At 37.1% G+C, this 17,320-nt stretch overlaps 1 protein-coding gene across 2 annotated transcripts in view; it reads left to right on the plus strand.

The window, feature by feature from the left end:
• The window catches only part of LOC129950071 (ionotropic receptor 25a), a 33,557-nt gene extending 25,881 nt beyond the window's left edge, over positions 1–7,676 (plus strand). For both annotated transcript variants that reach the window (XM_056061860.1, XM_056061861.1), the window contains exons 8-10: positions 1,589–2,181; positions 6,561–7,076; positions 7,138–7,676. In XM_056061860.1, the coding sequence (XP_055917835.1) occupies positions 1,589–2,181; positions 6,561–7,076; positions 7,138–7,537 (1,509 nt within the window). In that variant the 3' untranslated portion in view covers positions 7,538–7,676. The remainder of the gene's footprint in view (positions 1–1,588; positions 2,182–6,560; positions 7,077–7,137) is intronic.
• Positions 7,677–17,320: the final 9,644 nt, after the last annotated feature.

The following is a 17,320-nucleotide window of genomic DNA, read 5'->3' on the forward strand; positions in this document are numbered from 1 at the left end:
CTCTTTGTAAAAGAATTTGGCTTTGGTTTGAATCATATCTGTTGAAATTGGCAGATGATGATTTCTTTGTTGGATGAACCATGTCATAAATGCTTCTTTTACCGATGGGTGTTCACATTGTCTGATAATTTTTCTCTGTCCTTAAAGCAATTGTTAAATGATCTTTGACCTTAAATTTAAGACCTTTTGTAAACTTACCTGATCCTTGGAATGTGTTAGATACAAGTTTCCGAATTTTCATCTTATTCATTTTTATATCAAAAACAGTTGACTTTGAGACTTTGAAAATATCTGCTACTTGCCTGACTGATTTGCTAGTTTCAATGTCATCCAATATTTTACATTTCTCAGAAAGTGTTAATGTAACTTGCTTCCTTTTCTTTGTAGAAGCCATAATAACTAAAGGGTGTCCCAAAATTAACGCAAGATTCGAATTAAATAGAAAACGCCGTTTTTAGTCTTTTGATAGTAAAGTACATAGGATAGGGTTATGTATGAATTAACACATCGGACAAATGGCCTCCACGGCTTTGCATGCACATGCGCACTCTTTTGTTGAAATTTTCTATGACCATTCTGCATAAATGTGGTTGAATTTCGTTGATGCAGCGTTGAATCTCCTCCTTTAATGCATGGGTGGTTGTGGGCTTGTTGACATATACTTGTGATTTCAAATAACATAATAATGGGTTCTCCGAACCCCAAATGCGGCAATTTTGGCGATTGACAAAGCCATCAAGATGAAAATGTGCTTCATCGCTTAGGATGATTTTGCTCGAAAAATCAGGGTCCATTTGTTGATGTTCAAAAATCCATTCAACGAACTCTCTTTTCTGTCCATGGTCATTAGGCTTCAATTGTTGTGTTAATTGAATTTTGTAAGCATGAAGACACAGATCTTTGGTGAGTATACGCTGTAGAGAGGTTCTTGAAATTTGGAATTCTCGTCCACGACGACGTCGAATTGAGGTTCCTGAATTGTCAATCAGTTCCTGAATTGTCAATCTCTTCACAGTTGACGAAGTTAAACACTATTCCGACCATATTTTGTATGAAATTTTCGAACTGCAGACGCCAAGCTTTCACTATTTTTGAAATATTCTTTAATAATGAAGACACGTTGTTCTATCGTGTAACGCTCCATTTTTAATAGCCCTATACTGTTAGCTGTCAAATTGCTTTTTTTCAGGGTTGCCAACACTTCAGTGCACAAATGGAGGCAAATTCAAATCTTGCGTTAATTTTGGGACACCCTTTAATAACTTATGTTTTAAAAATTTTCAATGAGAAATTCAAATTACACCAAAAAATATGTCTTATCCTTTACTGTATTGTACATAAACATTTTAATACGCTGTCCGGACTGCAGAGGTAAACTTTTGAAAGTGTCCGAAACATAGAGGTGTCCGGACTACTGAAGTGTCCGGGATAGCGAGTGTCGGGACTAGTGAGGCTGTACTGTATATTGTTACAAACTTCTTTTCCATTTTTGAATTTAAAATAACATCAATTCTAAATGACGAAAAATGTTTATATACTTTAAAGATCAGCCATTCGTTTCAGTTCGTTTTTATTTAATTTTTCACAGCAAGCTCCATTCATAATGAAAGATCCAACAGCTCCGAAAGGTTACAAAGGCTATTGCATTGACCTTATCGATGCTATCGCCGAAATTGTCAAATTCGATTACACAATTGAAGAAGTTGAAGACGAAAAATTCGGAAACATGGATGAAAAGGGTGAATGGAATGGAGTGGTGAAAAAATTGATGGAAAAGAAAGCTGACATTGGTCTAGGCTCAATGTCTGTGATGGCCGAACGAGAACTAGTAATAGATTTCACAGTTCCATATTATGATCTTGTTGGGATAACTATAATGATGCAAAGGCCAAGCACTCCGAGTTCACTCTTTAAGTTTCTAACTGTATTGGAAACTAATGTATGGTTGTGTATTTTGGCTGCTTACTTTTTTACAAGCTTTTTAATGTGGGTGTTTGATCGATGGAGCCCATATAGCTATCAAAACAACCGCGAAAAATACAAGGACGATGACGAGAAACGAGAGTTTAATTTGAAGGAATGCTTATGGTTCTGTATGACATCGCTGACGCCACAAGGTGGCGGTGAAGCACCGAAAAACTTGTCTGGAAGATTGGTGGCAGCTACTTGGTGGCTTTTTGGGTAAGAATAGACACTAACTTAATTTTCTTTGTATGGTTGAAATAAGGCCTAGAATAAATGAGCATTTTTCTTATTCGATATTAAATTACGGGACCAGTGCATTACAATGAGACAAGTTAGAAGAACATTGAATGAAATAAGAAAATTGTACCTGAACCTCATTGAACATGTCTAAAAAGAGTTATCCATTATCGATTTAAGATGATGCACTTTTTCAAGACAAGAATTACTCTTGAAGGGTTTGTCAATTCCTCGCAAGAGAACTTAAGATGACACAGGCAGGGTTAGGTTAGCCAATGTTGTGGCTGTCCAAGAAGGAAACGTACACACTTAGGCCAATTTAATGGCCCATTGTGATACCACATGAATCTTTAGGCTACCTCCTAAGCTCAATGGAACCAGTTTGAGTCCCTTACGAAACGTGAGAGGCTGACTATGCTGATGTGATTTAGATCGTTAAAGAAGAATTCTCCTAGGTAATTCTTGGGTTTTCGAGCCAGAGCAGGGTATGTACAGATAACATGAAGAACTGTTTCCTTCTCTTCGTCTTCCATACAGCTTCCCGAGTCATTAGAGAATACGCCTAGTCGCGTGGCGCGCTTTCCAATTAGACAGTGTCCGATTATGACACCTATTATCGGGCTTATATGCGAATCCACCTGGTGCCTGCCCTCCTCACAGCGTCTTGCACTATTAACAGTTTACAAGTAGTGATTGGTATGCCAGTATGTGCCAAACGGGGTAGGATTGGCTGCACTGTACTGTTCCTGGCGAGTTCATCTGCCTTACAGTTACCTGGAATGTCTCTATGGAACGGTACCTCTACTTACTTACTTAAGGTGGCGCTACAGTCCTGTGTGAACTAGGGCCTCACCCAAAAAACTTCTCCATCTAGCTCGGTCCCTACCTAGATAGATGTCTCCAGTTTCGCGTTGGGTGAGATCACTTTCCACTTGTGCCCGCCACCTGATCCGCGGTCTTCCTCTACTGCACTGTCCTGTAGGTGTGGATTCGAAGATCTTTCGGGCCGGAGCATTGGTTTCCATGAGCTCTACGTGATCCAGCCATCCTAGTCGTTGGACTTTTACTCTTCTGGCTAAGTCTACGTCGCTGTACAGCCCGTACAGTTCGTCGTTCCATCTTCTTCTCCACTCCCCTTCGATGCATACGGGACCGTAGATCACACGAAGAACTTTTCTCTCGAAGCGATCCAAGGTGCTTTCATCCGCTTTTGCCATAGTCCATGCTTCTGCACCGTATAGCAGGACGGGGATGACAAGGGTCTTATATAGCAACACTTTGGTCCCTCGAGAGAGGACTTTACCACTCAATTGTTTTCTTAGTCCAAAGAAACAGCGGTTAGCAAGAATTATTCTGCGTTTGATCTCAGCGCTGGTGTTGTTTTCTGCATTTACAGCGGAGCCTAGGTAAACGAAGTCCTTGACTACATCAAACTTACGCCTGTCGATAGTGACGTTTTGACCAAAACGCCGATGTTGTAGCCCCTTTCTTGACAACAGCATGTACTTTGTTTTGCCTCATTAACCGTTAAACCCATTTTTGCCGCCTCTGCCTCAATATTCACAAGAACCCCATTGACATCACGTTGAGTTGTTCCGATTATGTCAATGTCATCAGCATATGCCAGTAATTGGATAGACTTTTGAAAGATAGTGCCTCTAGTGTTGACGTGTGAGCTCTGCACTATTCTTTCAATCACGATGTTAAAAAAATCACATGACAGCGCATCACCTTGTCTAAAACCTTTTTTTGACATCGAAAGGTTCTGTTAAGTTGTTTCCAACCTTTATGGAGCAGCGTGAATTCTCCATGGTCATCCTGCACAAGCGGACGAGCTTGGCAGGGATGCCAAAACTAGACATGGCTCTATACAGCTCGTCCCTATAGATACTGTCATATACGGCCTTGAAATCGATGAAAAGATGGTGGCTGTCGAATTGATGTTTTTGGGTTTTTTCCAGGATCTGCCGTAATGTGAATATTTGATCGACTGTGGACCTTCCAGGTCTAAAACCACACTGATAAGGACCTATCAGGTTGTTGACGATGGGCTTTAGACGTTCACATATTACGGCAGAGAAGATTTTATACGAGATGTTAAGTAGACTGATTCCTCTATAGTTGTTGCAGTTTAGAGGGTCTCCTTTTTTCAGGATCGGGCAAACAATACTGAGGTTCTATTAATCGATCATGATTTCTTCCGACCATATCTTACAGATAAGTTGGTGCATGCTCCTAACCAACTTATCTCCAGCTGCTTTGAAGAGCTCGGCATTCAAGCCATCCTCTCCAGCGGCTTTATTAGACTTTATCTTAGATATAGCAATCTTTACTTCGTCTAAGTCGGGAGGACGGGATTGTTGGCTTTCGTCGTCTATGTTGAATGGATCATCCTGCCTCACAGCGGAATTCAGTGCGTCGTTGCCGTTATACAGTCTGCATATCCTTCCATATTCTCAGCATTGACTGCTGTTCCACTATGATGTTTCCACTTTCGTCTTTGCAGCCTTCGATTCTAGATTTATGTACCTGTGAATTTCGTTTCACCTATTCATAAAACTATCGAACTTCATTACTGCTTTTAAACCTCTCAACATCTTCGACTACACGCTTCTCATGCCCTATCTTTTTCCTTCTGGCCCGGTACCAAGCAAAGGTGAATATAAAACTGTTGTGCCATCTCCATTAGAGATCGACAGTTATTGAATGTAATAGAGTTTATAGAGACAGAGTCCAGCGATTTGATAGTGGCCTGACTATCTGAGAAAATACGGGTATCAGATGTTGATATCACGTTTTATTTAAGCCAGGACAAGACTTCTTTTATCGCAAAAAGTTCCACCTGGAACAGGCTAAAATGATTGGGAAGACGGAATGAGACTTAATTTCAGTCGTTCAGAGTACACACCTTCACCAATCCTTCTTTTGTTTTTGACACATCTGTGTAAAAATGGATTGACTCATCCTCCAAGAATGTCCTATCCTCCCAAAAAGATCTGGTAGGTATAGAAATCTGGAAGTTTCTGTCGAATTGTAGTTGTTGGATGGTGTAGTCTATTGCTTTGAAATTGTTTCTAAGTACCTTAGAATTACGGAGTGGCCAATGTTGTTGTTAGTCCACTGCGACGAAGCATTGAGGCGAATAGCAGAGCTTGCAGCTATTTGTTTGCTAAATATGTGAAGAGGTCTAAGGTAGAGCAAGGTTTCCAGTGCCGCAGACGGGGTCGTGCGAAGCAATCCGCTTATACATAGGCAGGCTGAACGTTGGACTTTATTTAATTTAACCCGGTTTATACCTTTCTCTAAAGCAGTCCACCATACGGCCACACCGTTTATTACCAATAGTTTTTTTAGAAGAAAAGAGAGCTACAGTAGCTTTTTTGACTCTTTCCTGTACGTTGCGTTTCCAATTTAGTTTTTTATCTAAGACAAGACCCAGGTATTTAGCCTCGTCTGAGAATTTAAATTGGATTCCTTTAATATAGGGAGGGTTGACAAATGGAATTTTGTATCTCGTCGAAAATAGGACTAAATCGGTTTTGTGTGGATCAGCTCAAAGTATAAGTCTGTCTGAGGCATTTTGTAAGAGTTCTTTTAAGGTGTTATGATGCTTTCCTGAAACTACTATAGCAACGTCGTCTGCTTAGGCTATCACTCTGAAGACCTCCGCATCCAGCCTAGTTAGGATTTCATTCAGCACTAGGTTCCAGAGGAGAGGGGATAGAACACCACCTTGCGGTGTCCCTCTACTAACGAATCGTCTGCCAGAAGAGTTTCCCCGTTTTGAGTTAATTATTCTGCTAGTCAGCATTAAATGCATTAACTCCCGAAGCGAACTCTTTTCATTTAGAGATGTTAGTGCAGATGTGTCCACTTTGTTAAAGGCACCTTTGATGTCAAGGAAGGCAACCGTAGTGAACTCTTCAAAATGGAGGGAATATTCGACGGTGCGTACTAAGGTGTATTACGCTGTTTCCATCGATTTATTTTTACAGTAGGCATGTTGAGACGAAGACAATACTTGCCCTTAAATGGATATCAATCAATCTTTCCAAGGTCTTAAGAAGGAATGATGATAGCATTATATAGGTCGTAGATCTTTGGGACAGGCAAAGTTAGAACCTGAGAAAAAAAATCTTTCAGAAACAAAAAGATATTTGAACCCTCATGGTTCTAAGATTGGTAGAAAAATACAAACAATAAAAAAAATCTAACCAAGGGCATTTTGAGGGAGGTAGTTTACGTTGTTGAGCCTTGTTGGAAAAAAAATCAATCAGTTTTCTTAGTATTAAGAACATTTGTTTGTTTAAAATTTGTAAGAAGTTTTCCTTATACTCAAACCTTTTCTTGCATTGTAGATTCATTATAATTGCATCCTATACTGCCAATTTAGCTGCTTTTTTGACCGTTTCTCGTTTGGACACTCCAGTTGAATCCCTAGACGATCTCGCCAAGCAATATAAGATCTTGTACGCTCCATTAAATGGCACATCAGCGATGACATACTTTCAGAGAATGGCAGACATTGAGCAGATGTTCTATGAGATCTGGAAGGATATGTCCCTCAATGATTCTTTGACACCCCTTGAACGCTCAAAATTAGCTGTATGGGACTATCCGGTTAGTGACAAATATACAAAAATGTGGCAAGCTATGCAAGAAGCTGCATTACCAATATCTTTGGAAGAAGCCGTCGCAAGGGTCCGAAATTCTACAGCTGCAACTGGATTTGCGTTTCTGGGTGATGCCACAGACATTCGATATCTTGTCATGACTAACTGTGATCTTCAAGTTGTGGGTGAGGAATTTTCTCGAAAACCGTATGCAATTGCTGTCCAACAAGGTTCTCACTTAAAGGATCAATTCAATAATGCGTATGTAGAAAATGTTAACTCATAAATTTCTCTATTTGCATGACCAGGTTTTGTTTTACAGAATTTTGACACTTTTAAATAAGCGGCAATTGGAAAAACTTAAAGAAAAATGGTGGAAAAATGACGAAATTCAGGCAAAATGTGAAAAACCAGAAGATCAATCCGATGGCATTTCAATTCAGAATATAGGAGGTGTTTTTATTGTTATATTTGTGGGAATAGGAATGGCGTGCATAACACTTGTTTTCGAGTATTGGTGGTACAAATATCGTAAGAATCCAAGGATAATTGATGTCACTGAAGTAAATGTATCCGGAAAAGAGGGTGGTGTTGATGGTAAGAACAGTGAAGGCGGTATCATTTTAGGACAATCTGGCAAGGAATATCCGTATGGCAAGAGCAATGTTGCTTTAAGGCCAAGATTCAACCAATATCCAAATACCTTTAAGGCCCGTTTCTAGAGGCTGGAGTATGAACATGAAACGATACATAATTTCGCACAATTTTACACAGATGGGTGGATTTTCAACGCACATTTTAAAATTCTGGTTTTATATGTTCAGTGTTATTTAAATTGAAATAAATTGATATAGCAAATCATTTTTAATTTTTAATTAATTGATAAGAAGTTTAGAGATTTTTCCACATGGTAAAAGAAAAATTATAGCAATGAATTGTGTTATAGTTTTAGAATTGTTGCTCAAGGAAGTAAAATCTGTGAGTATTTCTTTTCCATATAAAACTTTATCAATCAATTTTGATGCCCCATCACAAGTTTTGCCCGAAAAATCATTCACCCGTAATGTTTTTGTTTCCCCGGATTTTTCCGGATTTTATCCCGCATAACATTTCAAATCGAATTTTGAATTAATTGTTCAGAAAATAGGTTTCTTCATAAAATATCTCTCAATAAATTTTCCCATCTCTGTTGTGGAAACAAAGAGTGAAATCTGAACCTTGGGATTTTTTTGAACATAATTGGCCCTATCGGGAATTCCTTGGAAAATATTTTTCTGGAATTTTGTTGTTCCCAGGAACTCACTCCTTCTATCGAGAATTCCCCACGGAATGCTTTTTCCTAGGAACAACTTTTACTAAGATTTTGATACTTGATTTTGCAGTAAACAAAAAAAAGTTTTTAAACAAAGTGATAGAAAATGCAAAGAATATCATTTTTATTATTAATTGACGAGATAGAACAGAGAGGACAAAATGAGCAAAGAATTATAAGGCAGAGTTTAAAGGATCATTCCAGAACCACTGTAAGTTGAAACATTTGATTGACTCATACATTTTTGATACCGTTTCAATCTACAGATTCCATCGTTACTATAGAGCTAACAAGCCATTGTTTAAACATTTGATGGATATCTACGCTGTCTGATATCTTGCCACAGTCAAATAATCCTATCGCTATTCCTCCTTTCATTTAGATAAGTGCGTGTTTGCGTTTCTTTGCAGAAGGTGGGTATGAGACAGGACTGGGAAAAGACCATGCGGTTGGGTTGGCTCAATCTTCAATTTTTAGAATTCCTTTAAAATTTATTAGATTTCTTTGAGAACAATGAATGCATAGACGGCACTCATGTGAAAATAATTGCTTCACCAACAAACAAACATTTGTATTTTAACAGGAAAGGATATTACAGCATGAATGTCCTACTTGTAAGTAGTTTCTTCTTTGCAATTAATTGTTTCATAACTTTTTATACCAAGGTTTGCGACGATGAGCTGAGAATACGATTTGTGGATTCTACTCACCCAGGAGCATGTCATTCGTTTATTTGGAAAGTAAGTGAACTGCGATCGTGGATGGAAGAGCAATATAAAAATGGTGAAAGAATTTCGTGACTATTGGGTGCTGAAGTATTTTGTATTCAACTAACTAAACTTAATCAAACTTTTTAACAAGTGATGTTGTATATCCTTTGGAGCCGTTGCTGTTGGTACGACATCGAAGAAGGTTCGTCGGAAGGCAAATTCAATGAAGCCCATATTAGATGCCGGAACTTAATTGAGAGGTTCTAATGGGGTGCTTAAAGGAAGATGGAGGTGCTTGCTTGGGGCTAGAGAACTGCACTACCTTCCAAAAAAGGCAATCCAACCACCAACGCTTGCTGCGCCTTACACAACATGTGTATTAATTTCAAAAGCGAGTTTCCCAACGATGATGTTGCAAATATTGAATTTATAGATGAAGATTCTACTAACACAATTGATAGAGGTAATGACTTTGTTGCAACAGATTCAGAACTCAATACCGAAGCCAAACGAATTAGAAGAGAAATAGTAATTTTTTTTGTATTTTTATTTAACTTTGGACTTTAATACTTAAAAGAAATATATATGAATTCATTTTAAAAACCAAATAAAAAGTAAACATACAAAAATAAATTTTCAGCTTAAGAAATATCTTGAAGAACGGAAGCTTCTTAATGACCGGCAGTATGGCTTTCGTTGCAATAGATCCACTGGTGATCTCATGGTTTATCTCACCGAACAGTGGAACAAATCTTTACATCGTTTAGGAGAAAGTAAGATTATTGCACTTGATATTTCAAAGGCATTTGATAGAGTTTGGCACGAAGCTCTCTTATCGAAAATGCGTGCATTTGGTATTGATGAATCCCTTCTTCGTTGGGTTAGAAATTACCTTTCGGACCGTTCAATTCAAGTAGTCTTGGACGGGTTCAAATCTGATATCCACAAAATAAACGCTGGTGTGCCTCAGGGCTCCGTTTTGGCTCCGACACTTTTCCTTATTTTTATAAATGATCTTTTGTCTGAAACTTCTAACCCACTTAATTGTTTCGCTGATGACAGTACCCTCAGCTTTTCATATTCGTTTCTAGATTCTCATCCTTGCTCTTCGGATGTGGACTACCAACGGCAGCGTATGATGAGCTCATTAAATTCTGATCTTGACAGCATTGTCCAATGGGGAATCAAAAACGGTGTAGAATTTAATGCTTCGAAAACTCATTGCCGACTACTGTCACTAAAGCGTAACTTTTCCCCTATGCCACTATCCATGAGTGGTACTTGCACCGAGGAGACTGAACAGCTTTCAGTCTTAGGTATGTGCATTACAAACCACTTGTTGTGGAGTGCTCACATATTTGACATCGCCAAAAATGCTGCTAAGTGTTTAGGTTTTCTTCGAAGATGCAAGAAGTTTTTTACTCCTACTGATCTGGCTATAATCTTTAAAGCCTATATTCGTCCGAAACTCGAGTACAATTCCCATATCTGGGCAGGTGCTCCTATAACCTACTTGAGTCTCCTAGACAGAATTCAAAAGAGAGCTCTAAAGATGATAGGTGACCTTTGTCTAACTGAAACTTTTGTATCTCTCGAGCACCGTCGTAAGGTTTCATGCCTGTCATTATTTTATCGCTACTTTCATAAACAATGCTCTAATGAAATAGCCAGTTGCATTCCTCTCCTCAAACAATTCAACCGTAATACCCGTTCCTCTAGGAATGCTCATCAGTTTACCCTTGAGCCTAATTTCGGACGTACTGTAAAGTACAGAGATTCTTTCTTCAGTCGCACCACACGAATGTGGAATGCTTTACCAGACTCAATGTTTCCCACTCATTACAATATGCAGACATTCAAAACTAATGTGCATCGGTATCTCCTTTCTAATCCTATCCTCCCTTCTTAATTGCTCGCACTGTAATTTATCATGATAAGGATATTCATATCCCCTTGAGTGCGCCTATAATATAAAAAAAAAATAAAAAATAAAAATATCTATTCATCACAAAAAAAAGACCTTCTAAAATCGAATAAGTTCAGTTGTACTTTTGCAGTTTTGTCTCTTCAATTTCAATCAGACATTTTTTGAATTCAAGCTTGCCTTTATTTCTTGCATCCTCATATTTTCCATTTTAATGTTGTGTCTTTTGGTTTTTTCCAGGCTGATCATGAAGTCTATCAATGGACCTGTAAATTTTCTTGCAGGTACATTCCATTGCTTCTTGGTGATGTTTCATTGCCGAAACGGCATCATCAATCTTATTGCAGAGCTCCTTCTGAATTTTAATTTCTTTTTCCAAAGCGGTTTGCGATGTCACCCCTTTTTGTAGTTCTTTTGCTGGACGTGGAATTCTCGTCTGCTTTGGAAAAATCACTGTTTCTTTCTCTCCCTGTTCAGCATTTTTATTCTTTTTGTACCTCTGGTTCTGGTGAACTGATAGCATATCCAAAACATGGTTCTCATCCAACCATTGATTGACTTCAGCTTCAACAGGAAGATTGCCTGGTGATAAAGGTAAGCAATTTTCCTTTTCAATGTTTTCGTCCATATTTAATTTAATTTTCCTGCTACTGGAAGGCAAACCAAAAGTAGAAGCATTTGAAAGGCCTTGCACTGATTCGCCCATTGCACAAATCCTAATGATGGTTTCTTCCAATGAGCTGAAATTGTAATCCTTCCAAAGGCCTCCGCCAGTAGCTTTTTTGTTTTTTTTAAATTTTCTGACATTTTTTTTCCTCACATATCTTTTTTATCAAGCCAAACCTTAAATTATTTTATTTTTAAATAAAAACACCATTAAATTAACTAACCACTTAGTTTTTTCCACTCGGCAAATGATTTTACTGGAGGCCCGATGCAGTTGAGATCACCTTTGAACATTTTTCCAAAATTTTTGGATATCTTCAGTCTATTTGTAGTGAATCCATTGGCGTTATCTCAGTTTTTTTCCAAAAAATTAATTAACTTCTATTTGCATCGAAAAAGCAAAACATATTTCATACAAAAATTGTTCACGATAGGTATTTTTTTCCCTCGAAATTTTTCCCTAATTTCGAAAGATGTTCACGATACCAATTTTTCGAATATGGAAAAAAGTTCATGGAAAACACAATTCCATATAGCCCCAAAAAAAATAAATTCGACGAAAGCTTAAATTATAAGGTTGTTTTTCTTCGGGTGATTTTTGGTCCCGTACGCATAGATGGAGAATGGAGGAAAAGATATAACGACGAACTGTACGGGCTGTACAGCGACACTGAACTAGTTAGCAGAATTAAAGTCCAACGACTAAGATGACTGGGTCATGTAGAGCGAATGAACATCAGCGCTCCAGCCCGAATATTCGAATCCAATCCCCAGGAACGGCACAGTAGAGGAAGACCGCGACTCAGGTGGGTGAAGACCTCAACATTTCGTGCGAAACTGGAGACAGCTAGCTAGGGACCGAGCTGGCTGGAGACGCATGTTGGTTGAGGCCCAGGTCCGCCCCGGACTGTAGCGCTACCTTAAGTAAGTAAGTAAGTTTAGTACCTTTCGCGTACAAAAATTAAGCTGTTACTTTCGCTCGAATTTAATGCTCAGGATGGGGGAGTCTTTCGAACATATTTTTTTTTTTCGGGTGATGCTTATAATAAGGGAAATGAAGAAGGGAAAGGGCAGGTGGTATGCCGTTCGGGCAAAACTGACTTAAGTTCAATGGCAATTTTAAAACAAATGCTATACATACAGTGATGGACAAAACAATAGGACCATTTTTATAGATCTTATTAACACGGTAAAAACTTTAATGTTTTGTTTTTTGTCTACATTTTTTTTATTTGATATTTTGTATAAGAGTAAAGATTTTTTCCAAAACGTGTACTTACTTACTAAAACATAAAATAAAGAAAAAAGGTTGTGTTTGATTGAATAAAACAATAGGACAATTAAGGTTATTAATTATTTTGTTTGAATTTATACACTTTTCACACTTGGCAGTTAGTATCTTGTACTATAACCTTTGTTTTGTACCACATCTTGGACTCTTTTGGCATTGACTCCACAAGTTTGCTGCAGGTACTTTGTGGTATTGCATACCAAGCTTTTTAAAAGTTGTTCCATAAATCTTCCTTGTTTCTTGATTTTTTACAATGACAAATAAGTTTTCCAATGGCCAGGGCACTACATCGATCATTTTCTCTTCAATCTAGCTTTTGACTTTGACTTGAGATGTATGATTCGGGTCGTGTCGGGCTTGCATGAATTTCCACTTCAATGGCATTTCATACTCGGCATACGGAAGCATTACCTCCTCTAATATTTTTGTATACTGATGCTTTTCCATTTTGTTCTCGATCCGATAAATTGGACCCACCCTTACAACTTAATTTACTTTTGTTTCGTCGGACCATAGAACGTTTCGCCATTTTTGTCCATTAACTGGGCCTACTCAATTTAAATGGTATTTGGCGAATTTAATTCTATTTTGTCGGTGTCTTTTGGTAAGAAGTGGTACTTCCCTAGGACTTCTTCCAAAGAGATGCTGCTCCTCAAGCCGTCTTCTAACTGTTCTTTCACAGATAGGCAAGTCTAGCTCCTTTTTTAATTATTTTTTATAATTTTAATTTTAAAAAAACATTCCTACTGGTCTTATTGTTTTGTCCGTCACTGTATATTCTAAGCCTGCCGGACACGGGGGGATTTTACCAGTCGATCACCTGAAGAATCAACTGAATATTTGTGAAGCAAAGCTTTAAATTCCAGACCCCAAAGTTAAACTCTATTGATTTGCGAAATAATTTTAAATTGGTAATTTATTAAACAGAAGTCACTTAACGGTCCAATGCATCCCTAAGCGGTATAGAAAAGGAGCTATTCAAAATTTTTAAAAAAAAGTTGCGGTAGGAAAATGTTTACTGATGAGAAGCGGTGTGCAACCGATTTCATTTACATAATGAATTAAGTAAAAGAATTCGAAAAATAAACACAATATTCAAAGATGAATTGCTTTCTTTCTTGACATTTACCAAATAATTGAGTTGTCAAGTTGACAGCTGAGGACTTTCGGAATATGGATGAGCAAGATAAAAGGGTAGAAGAGTTAAAGAACCTTAGCGAGCTCAAGAGAATTGTGAGAATGTTGCCAAGTTAACAATCTCAGAGCGGAGGTCATTGGGAATCTGAAAAACCTTCTCTCTCAGTAGAAAAGTGAAGAGTTAAGAAAAACGCACATCATGCAGGAAGAACGTTTTAACTGAAAATATGGTTTTTTGTATGAACCTGGGAACAAAGACCTTTGTAGGTATGGGTCAAGAGGTACTTCTATTGCTCATAAGCCTGGTTAAGTCTTTTTCCTTTGGACCATAGGAACGACCAGTCTATTCAGTTTTCAAAGATAACATTTTGAATCTATATACATACATACATATATAGAAATTAAATCCAAATTGAATTTAAAATAAAAAAAGGAAAAGACGGTATACGTCCGTCATATATATACTGCAAAGAATAGTTATAAAATAGAAAATGAGGTAAGAAACCGGAAGTGAAAATTTGTAGTTTTTCTTTTTTGTTAAAATAAATATTTAAAAAAAAAACAGGCATTTTCCCTCAGGCAACATGGAAAGCCTAAAATTCAATCTACAAGTCCTTAGGGACTTGAAGTGACCGATCAATAACAGGCGCGCAGAAGATTAGCTGCTATCTAATTATCTAAACACGATAACCAGGTTATTAAGTAGCCTGCTAGAAATTTTATAAATTAACAATCAATTAGTCCTTGGTAAAGAATATAGCTGAATTGGTTAATTTTTTTTTTCATCTTCATCGATTAGTTTTTTTACTATGCAAATTGATATAAAAGTGTAAGAAAAACGTTAGAAAAATTATAGTACCGTAATATTAAAAGAAAAAAGAAAAGCAAAATTATAGTGGTATAAGATTAAAGAAAAAGAAAAAACAGTGTTTGTAAGTAATCTTGTGGGAGATAAAAAAAAGGAAAAATAGATTTTATTGCGACAACGACTTTAACGCCGATCGACAAGCAGCAGTGGCCACTTCTACTTCGTTTTCGGTGAGTCTTTGAACAATTTGATTACACTCTAAAATATTAAACTTACGCCAGATTAGTAAATTATACATAAATCTCATACTGAAATTCATCCCGAATAATTTAATACAGGGATTAATCTATAAATTTTGTTTCACATTTGTTTAACTTTTATTTTCAATTTTCTTTTCACTTCATGAAATAAGCCATAATAGCAAAAGAAAATGAAATTTAATAAAGCTAAATGATGTATATTTTTAAATCTAAAATGAAGTGGTACAATTTTTCTATTAAGAGATGAGTGTGGCGTAACTTAAAAGATGAGAAGTTAATAAAAAACACCAGTATTAATGGTCGTCTGGGCGAGTAAGACGACAATGGAAAAGAGGGTAATGACAAATCACTCGCGTACCTTTTAATACCTATAGGTACCCTAGACTGGTACGATTTTTTTTGTAACGATTAGGAGGTCAAAGAACCAACCGACGAGCTACAAAGGTACCAGCATACCAGTACCGACCTTAAGCCCAATAAAATCGTTACAGGTGGATAATTCATAAAAGTTAAAGAAAAATAGTGCTCCAGCATATTATTTTATTGTTTTTTTTTTTGTGTACGGGTACAGCTTTTATGTGCATTTTAAATTTCTGCAATAAATGTTGATTTTAAACTATGCTGCATTTTGTTTTCTTATTTAAATTGACTTATTTCCGGATAACATAGAAGTTCTTAGCAATGAAAATTAATTGTTTTAATCTTGGTTATAGCATAAGAAGTTTCCTGGCGCATTTAGGAGTTTTACTTTGATACAATGTATATCTTTAAGAACATTGAGAAAGTTTGATGGTGCCAACAGTTTTTTCCAACTTATTGTTGCTGGAAGCTGGAAAAAAAGATAGATGAAATTGAAATAACCATAAACTATTTGAAGCTTTAACAGGAGAAACAGGTATGCAAGAAGAAACCTTTTCTGAAATGGAACCGACTAATAGAAACAAGTCTCTCTGCCAGAAGTCCAAGAAAAGTGCCGTTGAAAGACTTGTTTTTACAAATAAACACCTGCATTGGTTTTATTGGACGAACATTTTGTGGTCGGATGAAATGAAGATCAATTTGTTTGGTTGTGATGGAAAAATGTATGTGAGAAGGCCAAAAAACAAAGAACATAAAATACACAAAGAAGGCAGTGAAACACAATGATGGGAATATAAAGATTTTGGGTGTGCTTTTCAGCGTCTGGTGTAGGTCCGATATATTGAATCAAAGATACGATAGACGCTGTGTTTTATGTCCACGTCTTATATTCAGTCATGCTTCCTTTTAATGAAGAGGATATACCAATTAAATAGGAGTTCCAAATTGCCTACAAAATACTCCCAACGAAAAAAAATAAATGCTATGGAATGGCCATAAAAATCCCCCTACCCAAAGCCAATTGAGCAAGGCCAAAAAAGACGATTTGTGGTCGAAAATAAAAGGTAAATGATGGTGCCATTCAAAATACTAAAAGAATTTGATATACTATTATTTTTTAGTTACATTCACCCTCCAAAAAAGGTACCATTCAAAATACTAAAAGGATTTGATATACTATTACTGTTTAGTTACTTCGCGCTACAAAATATTTGTTTCTATTTTATTGAATAATCCCTTCTTCGTTGGGTTAGAAATTACCTTTCGGACCTGATATCCACAAAATAAACGCTGGTGTGCCCCAGGACTCCGTTTTGTCTCCGACACTATCTATCTTTTATCTGAAACTCCTGACCCACTTAATCGTTTCGCTGATGACAGTACCCTCAGCTTCGCATATTCGTTTTTAGATTTTCATCCTTCTTCTTCGGATGTGGACTACCAACGGCAGCGTATGACAAGCTCATTAAATTCTGATCTTGACAGCATTGTGCAATGGGGAATCAAAAACCGTGTAGAATTTATTGCTTCGAAAACTCAACGATGTCTAATGTCACAAAATCGTAACCTTCCCCCAATGCCACTATACATGACAGCTTTCAGTCCTGGGTATGTGCATTACAAACCACTTGTTGTGGAGTGATCACTTATTTGACATCGCCAAAAATGCTGAAAGTTTACTCCGTCTGATCTGGCTATAATCTATAAAGCCTATATTCGTCTGAAACTCGAGTACAATTCCCATTGAGCCTCCTATACAGAATTCAAGAGCTCTTAAAATGATATGTGTTGTTTTATTTTATCGTTACTTTCATAAACAATGCTCTAATGAAATTACCAGTTGTATACCTCCCCTCAAACAAGAGATTCTTTCTTTAGTCGCACCACACAAATGTGGAATGCTTTACCAGACTCAATGTTTTCCACTCATTACAGTGTGCAGACATTCAAAACCAATGTGATTAATCATGATAAAGGTATTCATATCCCCTTGAGTGCGCTATTACCCGTGTTTTGTTGAAATATCTATCCATAGTA

The sequence above is a fragment of the Eupeodes corollae genome, chromosome 3, assembly GCF_945859685.1.
Source record: "Eupeodes corollae chromosome 3, idEupCoro1.1, whole genome shotgun sequence".
Taxonomy (NCBI): domain Eukaryota; kingdom Metazoa; phylum Arthropoda; class Insecta; order Diptera; family Syrphidae; genus Eupeodes; species Eupeodes corollae.